Genomic DNA, 12,290 nt, shown 5'->3' on the forward strand with positions numbered 1-12,290 from the left:
TGCTATCAAACAACAAATTCTTTTCATTCGATTAGATATCATTATTGACGATTCTGATCTGAACTCGAAATCCAATGCTCAGTTTTTTTTTTAACAAACTTTCACTTTTTATCAGATACTTGCTTTGAGTCCGTTATTATATTACCTACTTATATTATTTTATCATATGATTTCTATGGTACAAGTTGATATATTCTGTGATGAAAAATTATGTATGAACTGTAGTACCCTTTCAATACATTTTTCATATCTTTTAATAATTTTTTCTCTCTTTAATTTCAGATATGGAGTAAATCGAACTGTTCCTGCAATATTTAAAATTCCAAGGCGAACCTTATGCTGAATAGAATGAGCTTCATCGCCTTCATCTGTACCACGCATTTCTAGGCGCTGTTGCACATCAGTCAATGAGAATTTTGAAGTTCGCTATAGAATTGAGGTTCAAGCCGAAGGAAAGATCATTTCGATATTCGAATACAGCGTTACACATTGCAGTGACACACAAGAGGTTGGATATAACCAGATATTTACTGGACAACGGTGCTGATGTTGAGGCATATAACATATTTTGGGAAACACCCTTGTTTTCCGCTATTAAATCCAAAAAAATTGAGCAGGCGATTATACTCCTTCAGTACGGAGCGGAAATAGATTCAAGGAATGGAGATGATAATACAGTGCTGCACATTTTATGCTCTCAAGAGGAAGGAATAGACATGGAAATGTGCGAGTTTTTGATAGATTGCGGACTTAACCCTAACTTGACGGGAAAATTTGTGCAGACTCCATTGCATATGCTTGCAAGAAACAATAAAGCGCATCATGTATTGGATTGTGCCAAACTATTAATAGAGAAGGGAGTTGATGTAAATGCCAAGAATGTATTCGGCGAAACTGCTCTTCAGATCTTAGCAGATTAGTGTGAAGACTACACTCCATTTTTCGAATTGCTTTTGAAAAGTGGGACTGAAACAAAAATTATTAATCATTTCGGAAACACCTATCTTGACATATTATTACTAGATGAAATTGAGGCTAGAAGACAACAAATACTTAAACATCTAATTATATTAGATTTTACCGCGAATTTTCAATTCAATGTTGACATAACCGGTATCAATCATTTAAAAGATTCATTATTCCAATATTATTGCAAACGAAAATTGAACCTGTTAGATACATAGAAAATAGCAGCATTTCAAACAGTACCAGAATATTCATATATGAAAATACTTATTTCCACTAATAAGGAAGTGAGCAAATTTTGCCAAATCCAATTATACATTCAACATTTTCTGAATTCGATGTACAGCAATTCCCAATTTACGGCTGTGACCTGAAACGCAGTTCTAGGCGCTGTTGCACATCAGTCAATGAGAATTTTGAAGTTCGCTATAGAATTGAGGTTCAAGCCGAACGAAAGATCATTTCGATATTTGAATACAGCGTTAAACATTGCAGTAACACACAAACCCTTGTTCTCCGCTATTAAATCCAAAAAAAATGAGCAGGCGATTATACTCCTTCAGTACGGAGCGGAAATAGATTCAAGAAATGGAGATGATAATACAGTGCTACACATTTTATGCTCTCAAGAGGAAGGAATAGACATGGAAATGTGCGAGTTTTTGATAGATTGCGGACTTAACCCTAACTTGACGGGAAAATTTGGGCAGACTCCATTGCTTACGCTTGTTAAAAACAATAAAGCGCCTCATGTATTGGAATGTGCCAAACTATTAATAGAGAAGGGAGTTGATGTAAATGCCAAAAATGTATTCGGCGAAACTGCTCTTCACAACTTAGCAGATTATTGTGAAGACTACACCCCAGTTTTCGGATTGCTTTGAAAAGGGGGACTGAAACAAATATTATCAATCTTTTCGGAAACACCTATCTTGACATATTATTACTAGATCAAATTAAGGCTAGAAGACAGCAAATACTTAAACATCTAATTATATTAGATTTTACCGGAAATTTTCAATTCAACTTTAACATAACCAGTATCAATAATTTCAAAGATTTAATATTCCGAAATCATTGCATACAAGAATTGAACCTGTTAGAGACATACAAAATAGCAGCATTTCAAACAGAAACAGAATATTCATATATGAAAATACTTATTTCGAATAATAAGGAAGTGAGCAAATTCTGCCAAAATCCAATTATACAGTCAACATTTTCCGAATTCGATGAACAACAATTTCCAATTTTTTGCTGTGACCTGAAAAAAAATTCAGTCTGGATTACGACTATTTTTTGAAGAAGAAAGAGCTTATGAATTTTTATCAACCATCTCTAAAGGAGTGCTACATTATGATGTTATGACAGAAATTATGAAATATGTCCAAGCTCAAGAATTGTCAACATAACAAAAATATCTATCGACGAAACCGATCAAATTTTTTTCGTTGAAGAAACACAGAGAAGGAAAAAAGGAAAATATTAAAAAAAGTGAAAAAGTGGAGAAAGTAAAAATTAATACAACTAATTATAAAACTAGAAGATATAAAAAAATATGAATTCAATATATTGGCTTCCATATGAACTCAAATCACTTTAGCAACCCTATCAATAACGAAAATACTGGAAAAGACATTATACAAAACGTTTGCCATTTCACAATAGAATTGTCATCCCTAATTTAATGTTTCATCAACAAGTCATTGACTAATGGTGCGAAACAGTCATTAACTGAAGCTGATTTAAACTTACCCGTTAAAAAAATAATAATACCCAATAAAAATTTCCAATTCTTCTCGAGGTTAGGTCTTTTAGAACCACGTTTAACTGACTGTAGTGTTAGTAAACAGTAATTTTTCTATTTTACTCAAACTAATCCAAGATGGGTGCTACCAAGAAACAGAAAAAGGCTATTGAAAGTATCAACAGTAGACTGGCCCTTGTAATGAAATCCGGCAAATACTGCTTGGGTTATAAGCAGACTTTGAAGACACTGAGACAGGGAAAAGCAAAACTTATCATCATTAGCAATAATACACCACCCCTAAGGAAAGGTGAAATTGAATATTATGCAATGTTAGCGAAGACTGGAGTACATCATTACACTGGAAATAATGTTGAATTAGGAACTGCCTGTGGTAAATATTTCAGAGTGTGCACATTGTCAATAACCGATGCAGGAGATTCTGATATTATAAAATCTTTGCCAACAGGAGATGGAACCCAATAAATTTGTAATTTGTAATTATTCTGTACCTTAAAATATCTTAAAACTAATGACAATGTGAAATTTTGATATATAAGTTCAACTTTTTAAGGAGAGTCTCAGTAGTTCATTTTCTGTGGAAGTGGTTGTTTCAGTTTCTTGAATATTTATTCTGAATTTTGAATTCATAAACTGAGTGATCATGAAGGGTGATTGTAATCCGTTAAGTTCTATTTACGATTTTTTAGTGAACTATGGCAGAGTTGATTGTGTTGCCATGTATATTGAATCTAGATCGGGTGATTTTCTTTTTCTCAATTATTATTTAGAGGAGTTGGTACGAAAAAGATTCAGAGAAGAATTTAACGAAAGAGACTATGAAGTTGTATATTTTTATTGGTAAGAGGAGCAGAGCCGCTGTCACATTGCAAAAGGGGTAACACACGTAAAACTGTACTCGACTTGGTGGCCAAAACTGAGGGTAAGTTCAACTGTAATGGTGTATTAATTGCATCTTTTATGTAGAATATTTCAAATTCAAATAGTATTCAATGACATGTAAAATGGAATAATCTATCAATTAATACCTACTGAAGTCATTCCTTAAATACTCTTATTTATGAAAATAAGCCAATTCCTTCAACGACACCGTACTAATTTGAATGACAATTTATTTGTTTAGATTCCGAACAATGACAGGAGAACTAGAATGGCGGGGTTAAATTATAAGTGGGGTTCCCTTAAAGGTGCTGCGTTACGTTTGCGCAGTTATAGCAATTGTGGAGCTTCTGAAGGTGTTTCGACACCCTTGGGCAATAATGGCTATTATGGATCTTCTGATAGTATATCGACTGTGGTGTCGCAAACAAATAGCGAGGAAATAGAGAGATATGAACAGCCGACATGTTCAACACCAATTTCGTCGAGAACTCCATCGTTTTCGTTTTTGAAGTATGAAGAACCACCATGGGAACAGGAAGAGGATGAAATATGTAAAAGATTGCAACAATTGAGCATCGATGATAGGGAACATTAACGGCAAACAGTTGTATATATTATATAGTTATATACAGTGGCATCCAGTTACACCAAAAAACAATTTTTTCTCACTTCCTTTCAATATGTTCAACATGTTGTTTATTATATTTGATTTATAAAAGTGTAAGTATTTTCCATGAGTTATTGATGAGTAAGCTTTGAGTGTAACTCTACTCCTAGGTAATCAACATTTTTCGATGGGATTATTTTATGATTATCGATGTTCAAATGAATTATGAATTTATTGTCAGTAAATTTTTTGCTGAATAGTTCCGAATATTATTATTTTTGTATATTGTTACTCCACCGGAGCCATAATTAGTTCACCTATACCTTAGTAAAATTATAAAACCTCTGAGGGAGATTCTATCAGTTTGTTTGAGTTTAGTCTGGTTTATCAACATAATATCCATAGAATCTCTTTGTGAATAATAAACCTAACTGTAGATATATGACAGCAATTTCAAGCTTAGTGCAAAATTTCCGTATTTTGAACCGTGCATGGTCTCAAACGATAATGTTTGACACGCCGATGATGGATTTTTTAACAGTATCAAACATATTAAAAAATAATGACCAATCATTCGAAAATACCTACGCAGAAGCTGCAAACGCAAAAAAGACAAATCGAAATCTCTTCTTCTTTTTTCATTCAATTCAAATTTTCATATATATACCTATATACACCTACATAACCAAATCCATATTCCTCTCCTCTGTAGATCATTTCCGTTAGATAATATAAGTATACAAATGTAAAAAAGTTCCTCATGTGCTTTGTGTTTTGATTTGTTTTTCTCCGAAATTTTATTGCTATCAAACAACAAATTCTTTCCATTCGATTAGATATCATTATTGACGATTCTGATCTGAACTCGAAATCCAATGCTCAGTTTTTTTTTTTTTTTTTAACAAACTTTCACTTTTTATCAGATACTTGCTTTGAGTCCGTTATTATATTACCTACTTATATTATTTTATCATATGATTTCTATGGTTCAAGTTGATATATTCTGTGATGAATAATTATGTATGAATTGTAGTACCCTTTCAATACATTTTTCATTTCTTTTAATAATTTTTTCTCTCTTTGATTTCAGATATGGAGTAAATCGAACCGTTCCTGCAATATTTAAAATTCCAAGGCGAACCTTATGCTGAAAAGAATGAGCTTCATCGCCTTCATCTGTACCACGCATTACACAGTAACGCAGTTCTAGGCGCTGTTGCACATCAGTCAATGAGAATTTTGAAGTTCGCTATAGAATTGAGGTTCAAGCCGAAGGAAAGATCATTTCGATATTCGAATACAGCGTTACACATTGCAGTGACACACAAGAGGTTGGATATCACCAGGTATTTATTGGACAACGGTGCTGATGTTGAAGCATATAACATATTTTGAGAAACACCCTTGTTCTCCGCTATTAAATCCAAAAAAATTGAGCAGGCGATTATAGTCCTTCAGTACGGAGCGGAAATAGATTCAAGGAATGGAGATGATAATACAGTGCTGCACATTTTATGCTCTCAAGAGGAAGGAATCGACATGGAAATGTGCGAGTTTTTGAAAAGTGGGACTGAAACAAAAATTATTAATCTTTTCGGAAACACCTATCTTGACATATTATTACTAGATTAAATCAAGGCTAGAAGACAGCAAATACTTAAACATCTAACTATATTAGATTTTACCGGAAATTTTCAATTCAACGTTAACATAACCAGTATCAATAATTTCAAAGATTTAATATTCCGAAATTATTGCATTCAAGAATTGAACCTGTTAAAGACATACACAATAGCAGCATTTCAAACAGTACCAGAATATTCATATATGAAAATACTTTTTTCGAATAAAAAGGAAGTGAGCAAATTCTGCCAAAATCCAATTATACAGTCAACATTTTCCGAATTCGATGAACAGCAATTTCCAATTTTTTGCTGTGACCTGAAAAAAAAATTCAGTCTGGATTACGACTATTTTTTGAAGAAGAAAGAGCTTATGGATTTTTATCAACCATCTCTGAAGGAGTTCTACATTATGATAGAAATTATGAAATATGTCCAAGCTCAAGAATTGTCAACATCACAAAAATATCTATCGACGAAACCGATCAAATTTTTTTCGTCGAAGAAACACAAAGATGGAAAATAGGCAAATTTTAAAAAAATTGAAAAAGTGGAGAAAGTAAAAATTAATACAACTAAATATAAAACTAGAAGATATAAAAAAATATTAATTCAATATATTGACTTCCATATGAACTCAAATCACCTTAGCAACCCTAACAAAAAAGAAAATACTGGAAAAGACATTATACAAAACATTTGGCATTTCACTAATTTAATGTTTCATCAACAAGTCATTGACTAATGGTGCGAAACAGTCATTAACTAAAGCTGATTTAAACTTACCCATTAAAAAAATAATAATACCCAATAAAAATTTCCAATTATTCTGTACCTTAAAATATCTTAAAACTAATGACAATGTGAAATTTTGATATATAAGTTCAACCTTTTAAGGAGAGTCTCAGTAGTTCATTTTCTGTGGAAGTGGTTGTTTCAGTTTCTTGAATATTTATTCTGAATTTTAAATTCATAAACTGAGTGATCATGAAGGGTGATTGTAATCCGTTAAGTTCTATTTACGATTTTATAGTGAACTATGGCAGAGTTGATTGTGTTGCCATGTATATTGAATCTAGATCGAGTGATTTCCTATTTCTCAATTATTATTTAGAGGAGTTGGTACGAAAAAGATTCAGAGAAGAATTTAACGAAAGAGACTATGAAGTTGTAAATTTTTATTGGTAAGAGGAGCAGAGCCGCTGTCACATTGCAAAAGTAAAACTGTACTCGACTTGATGGCCAAAACTGAGGGTAAGTTCAACTGTAATGGTGTATTGATTGCATCTTTTATGTAGAATATTTCAAATTCAAATAGTATTCAATGACAAGCGACATGTAAAATGGAATAATCTATCAATTAATACCTACTGAAGTCATTCCTTAAATACTCTTATTTATGAAAATAAGCCAATTCCTTCAACGACACCGTACTAATTTGAATGACAATTTATTTGTTTAGATTCCGAACAATGACAGGAGAACTAGAATGGCGGGGTTAAATTATAAGTGGGGTTCCCTTAAAGGTGCTGCGTTACGTTTGCGCAGTTATAGCAATTGTGGAGCTTCTGAAGGTGTTTCGACACCCTTGGGCAATAATAGCTATTATGGATCTTCTGATAGTATATCGACTGTGGTGTCGCAAGCAAATAGCGAGGAAATAGAGAGATATGAACAGCCGACATGTTCAACACCAATTTCGTCAAGAACTCCATCGTTTTCGTTTTTGAAGTATGAAGAACCACCATGGGAACAGGAAGAGGATGAAATATGTAAAAGATTGCAACAATTGAGCATCGATGATAGGGAACATTAACGGCAAACAGTTGTATATATTATATAGTTATATACAGTGACATCCAGTTACACCAAAAAACAATTTTTTCTCACTTCCTTTCAATATGTTCAACATGTTGTTTATTATATTTGATTTATAAAAGTGTAAGTATTTTCCATGAGTTATTGATAAGTAAGCTTTGAGTGTAACTCTACTCCTAGGTAATCAACATTTTTCGATGGGATTATTTTATGATTATCGATGTTCAAATGAATTATGAATTTATTGTCAGTAAATTTTTTGCTGAATAGTTCCGAATATTATTATTTTTGTATATTGTTACTCCACCGGAGCCATAATTAGTTCACCTATACCTTAGTAAAATTATAAAACCTCTGAGGGAGATTTTATCAGTTTGTTTGAGTTCAGTCTAGTTTATCAACATAATATCCATAGAATCTCTTTGTGAATAATAAACCTAACTGTAGATATATGACAGCAATTTCAAGCTTAGTGCAAAATTTCCGTGTTTTGAACCGTGCATGGTCTCAAACGATAATGTTTGACACGCCGATGATGGATTTTTTAACAGTATCAAACATATTAAAAAATAATGACCAATCATTCGAAAATACCTACGCAGAAGCTGCAAACGCAAAAAAGACAAATCGAAAACTCTTCTTCTTTTTTCATTCAATTCAAATTTTCATATATATATATATACACCTACATAACCAAATCCATATTCCTCTCCTCTGTAGATCATTTCCGTTAGATAATATAAGTATACAAATGTAAAAAAAGTTCCTCATGTACTTTGTGTTTTGATTTGTTTTTCTCCGAAATTTTATTGCAATCAAACAACAAATTCTTTCCATTCGCTTAGAACCCATTATTGACGATTCTGATCTGAACTCGAAATCCAATGCTCAGTTTTTTTTTTAACAAACTTTCACTTTTTATCAGATACTTGCTTTGAGTCCGTTATTATATTACCTACTTATATTATTTTATCATATGATTTCTATGGTTCAAGTTGATATATTCTGTGATGAAAAATTATGTATGAATTGTAGTACCCTTTCAATACATTTTTCATATCTTTCAATAATTTTTTCTCTCTTTGATTTCAGATATGGAGTAAATCGAACCGTTCCTGCAATATTTAAAATTCCAAGGCGAACCCTATGCTGAATAGAATGAGCTTCATCGCCTTCATCTGTACCACGCATTTCTAGGCGCTGTTGCACATCAGTCAATGAGAATTTTGAAGTTCGCTATAGAATTGAGGTTCAAGCCGAAGGAAAGATCATTTCGATATTCGAATACAGCGTTACACATTGCAATGACACACAAGAGGTTGGATATAACCAGATATTTACTGGACAACGGTGCTGATGATGAGGCATATAACATATTTTGGGAAACACCCTTGTTTTCCGCTATTAAATCCAAAAAAATTGAGCAGGCGATTATACTCCTTCAGTACGGAGCGGAAATAGATTCAAGGAATGGAGATGATAATACAGTGCTACACATTTTATGCTCTCAAGAGGAAGGAATCGACATGGAAATGTGCGAGTTTTTGATAGATTGCGGACTTAACCCTAACTTGACAGGAAAATTTGTGCAGACTTCATTACATATGCTTGCAAAAAACAATAAAGCGCCTCATGTATTGGATTGTGCCAAACTATCAATAGAGAAGGGAGTTGATGTAAATTCCAAGAATGTATTCGGCGAAACTGCTCTTCAGAACTTAGCAGATTAGTGTGAAGACAACACTCCATTTTTCGAATTGCTTTTGAAAAGTGGGACTGAAACAAAAATTATTAATCATTTCGGAAACACCTATCTTGAAATATTATTACTAGATGAAATTGAGGCTAGAAGACAACAAATACTTAAACATCTAATTATATCAGATTTTACCGCAAATTTTCAATTCAATGTTGACATAACCGGTATCAATAATTTAAAAGATTCATTATTCCAATATTATTGCATACAAAAATTGAACCAGTTTGATACATACAAAATAGCAGCATTTCAAACAGTACCAGAGTATTCATACATGAAAATACTTATTTCCACTAATAAGGAAGTGAGCAAATTTTGCCAAAATCCAATTATACATTCAACATTTTCTGAATTCGATGTACAGCAATTCCCAATTTACGGATGTGACCTGAAACGGAGTTCTAGGCGCTGTTGCACATCAGTCAATGAGAATTTTGAAGTTCGCTATAGAATTGAGGTTCAAGCCGAAGGAAAGATCATTTCGATATTTGAATACAGCGTTACACATTGCAGTGACACACAAGAGGATGGATATAACCAGATATTTACTGGACAACGGTGCTGATGTTGAGGCATATAACATATTTTGGGAAACACCCTTGTTTTCTGCTATTAAATCCAAAAAAATTGAGCAGGCGATTATACTCCTTCAGTACGGAGCGGAAATAGATTCAAGGAATAGAGATGATAATACAGTGCTGCACATTTTATGCTCTCAAGAGGAAGGAATAGACATGGAAATGTGCGAGTTTTTGATAGATTGCGGACTTAACCCTAACTTGACAGGAAAATTTGTGCAGACTTCATTGCATATGCTTGCAAAAAACAATAAAGCGCCTCATGTATTGGATTGTGCCAAACTATCAATAGAGAAGGGAGTTGATGTAAATTCCAAGAATGTATTCGGCGAAACTGCTCTTCAGAACTTAGCAGATTAGTGTGAAGACAACACTCCATTTTTCGAATTGCTTTTGAAAAGTGGGACTGAAACAAAAATTATTAATCATTTCGGAAACACCTATCTTGAAATATTATTACTAGATGAAATTGAGGCTAGAAGACAACAAATACTTAAACATCTAATTATATCAGATTTTACCGCAAATTTTCAATTCAATGTTGACATAACCGGTATCAATAATTTAAAAGATTCATTATTCCAATATTACTGCATACAAGAATTGAACCTGTTAGAGACATACAAAATAGCAGCATTTCAAACAGTACCAGAATATTCATATATGAAAATACTTATTTCCACTAATAAGGAAGTGAGCAAATTTTGCCAAAATCCAATTATACATTCAACAATTTCTGAATTCGATGTACAGCAATTCCCAATTTACGGATGTGACCTGAAACGCAGTTCTAGGCGCTGTTGCACATTAGTCAATGAGAATTTCGAAGTTCGCTATAGAATTGAGGTTCAAGCCGAAGGAAAGATCATTTCGATATTTGAATACAGCGTTACACATTGCAGTAACACACAAGAGGGTGTATATCACCAGGTGCTGATGGACAACGGTGCTGATGTTGAGGCATATAACATATTTTGAGAAACACCCTTCCTTGTTCTCCGCTATTAAATCCAAAAAAGTTGAGCAGGCGATTATACTCCTTCAGTACGGAGCGGAAATAGATTCAAGGAATAGAGATGATAATACAGTGCTGCACATTTTATGCTCTCAAGAGGAAGGAATAGACATGGAAATGTGCGAGTTTTTGATAGATTGCGGACTTAACCCTAACTTGACGGAAAAATTTGGGCAGACTCCATTGCATACGCTTGCTGAAAACAATAAAGCGCCTCATGTATTGGAAAGTGCCAAACTATTGATAGAGAAGGGAGTTGATGTAAATGCCAAGAATGTATTCGGCGAAACTGCTCTTCACAACATAGCAGATTATTGTGAAGACTACACCCCATTTTTCGAATTGCTTTTGAAAAGTGGGACTGAAACAAAAATTATTAATCTTTTCGGAAACACCTATCTTGACATATTATTATCAGATGAAATTGAGGCTAGAAGACAGCAAATACAAACATCTAATTATATTAGATTTTACCGGAAATTTTCAATTCAACGTTGACATAACCAGTATCAATAATTTCAAAGATTTAATATTCCGAAATTATTGCATATAAGAATTGAACCTGTTAGAGACATACAAAATAGCAGCATTTCAAACACTACCAGAATATTCATATATGAAAATTCTTATTTCGAATAATAAGGAAGTGAGCAAATTTGGCCAAAATCCAATTATACAGTCAACATTTTCTGAATTCGATGAACAACAATTCCCAATTTACGGCTGTGACCTGAAAAAAAAACTTCAGTCTGGATTACGACTATTTTTGAAGAAGAAAGAGCTTATGAATTTTTTTCAACCATCTCTAAAGGAGTGCTACATTATGATGTCATGATAGAAATTATGAAATATGTCCAAGTTCGAGAATTGTCAACATTACAAAAATATCTATCGACGAAACCGATCAAATCTGTTTCGTCAAAGAAACACAAAGAAGAAAGAAAGGAAAATATTAAAAGAAGTAAAAAAGTGAAAAAAGTCAAAATTAATACAACTTATAAAACTAGGAAATAAAAAAAAATTAATGTTATATATCGACTTCCATAGACCATTTCTTCCTCCATAGACTAATTTATTTGTACTTTATATGTTTATATTTGTTACACTTATACCTAGGTATGTGTTATATAAATTGTTCGTTGATAATTGTATGTATTTTTTTTTATATGGCAGACGTTAATTTTCAATAATTATAAATTATATTATTGAACAACAAAAAACGTGTTTCAATATTTTCCCAATTTCTGTTCAGATGTAGCAAACGAAAGAATTCAT

The 12,290-nt window shown here is 32.7% G+C and overlaps 4 protein-coding genes across 4 annotated transcripts; all 4 read left to right on the top strand.

The window, feature by feature from the left end:
* The first annotated feature begins 407 nt into the window (after positions 1 to 407).
* On the top strand, positions 408 to 920 carry LOC123680236 (ankyrin repeat and SOCS box protein 2-like). Its single transcript, XM_045618029.1, has one exon. The coding sequence runs from the start codon at positions 408 to 410 to the stop codon at positions 918 to 920; it is 513 nt and encodes a 170-aa protein (XP_045473985.1).
* A 453-nt stretch (positions 921 to 1,373) lies between these two features.
* LOC123680237 (ankyrin repeat domain-containing protein 7-like) lies at positions 1,374 to 1,850 on the top strand. Its single transcript, XM_045618030.1, has one exon. The coding sequence runs from the start codon at positions 1,374 to 1,376 to the stop codon at positions 1,848 to 1,850; it is 477 nt and encodes a 158-aa protein (XP_045473986.1).
* Positions 1,851 to 2,750: 900 nt separating this feature from the next.
* Positions 2,751 to 3,225, top strand: LOC123679783 (60S ribosomal protein L30-like). Its single transcript, XM_045617266.1, has one exon. It carries the CDS (start codon positions 2,852 to 2,854, stop codon positions 3,197 to 3,199), a length of 348 nt encoding a protein of 115 aa, XP_045473222.1. The 5' UTR covers positions 2,751 to 2,851; the 3' UTR covers positions 3,200 to 3,225.
* Positions 3,226 to 9,847: 6,622 nt separating this feature from the next.
* LOC123680239 (ankyrin repeat and SOCS box protein 2-like) lies at positions 9,848 to 10,360 on the top strand. Its single transcript, XM_045618032.1, has one exon. It carries the CDS (start codon positions 9,848 to 9,850, stop codon positions 10,358 to 10,360), a length of 513 nt encoding a protein of 170 aa, XP_045473988.1.
* Positions 10,361 to 12,290: the final 1,930 nt, after the last annotated feature.

Source organism: Harmonia axyridis, chromosome 5, assembly GCF_914767665.1.
Source record: "Harmonia axyridis chromosome 5, icHarAxyr1.1, whole genome shotgun sequence".
In the NCBI taxonomy this organism is placed as follows: Eukaryota; Metazoa; Arthropoda; class Insecta; order Coleoptera; family Coccinellidae; genus Harmonia; species Harmonia axyridis.

What these genes read in the sequence shown, in the direction of transcription:
- LOC123680236 (XM_045618029.1), top strand. Translation starts at nt 408, where the DNA reads ATGAGAATTTTGAAGTTCGCTATAGAATTGAGGTTCAAGCCGAAGGAA.
- LOC123680237 (XM_045618030.1), top strand. Translation starts at nt 1,374, where the DNA reads ATGAGAATTTTGAAGTTCGCTATAGAATTGAGGTTCAAGCCGAACGAA.
- LOC123679783 (XM_045617266.1), top strand. Translation starts at nt 2,852, where the DNA reads ATGGGTGCTACCAAGAAACAGAAAAAGGCTATTGAAAGTATCAACAGT.
- LOC123680239 (XM_045618032.1), top strand. Translation starts at nt 9,848, where the DNA reads ATGAGAATTTTGAAGTTCGCTATAGAATTGAGGTTCAAGCCGAAGGAA.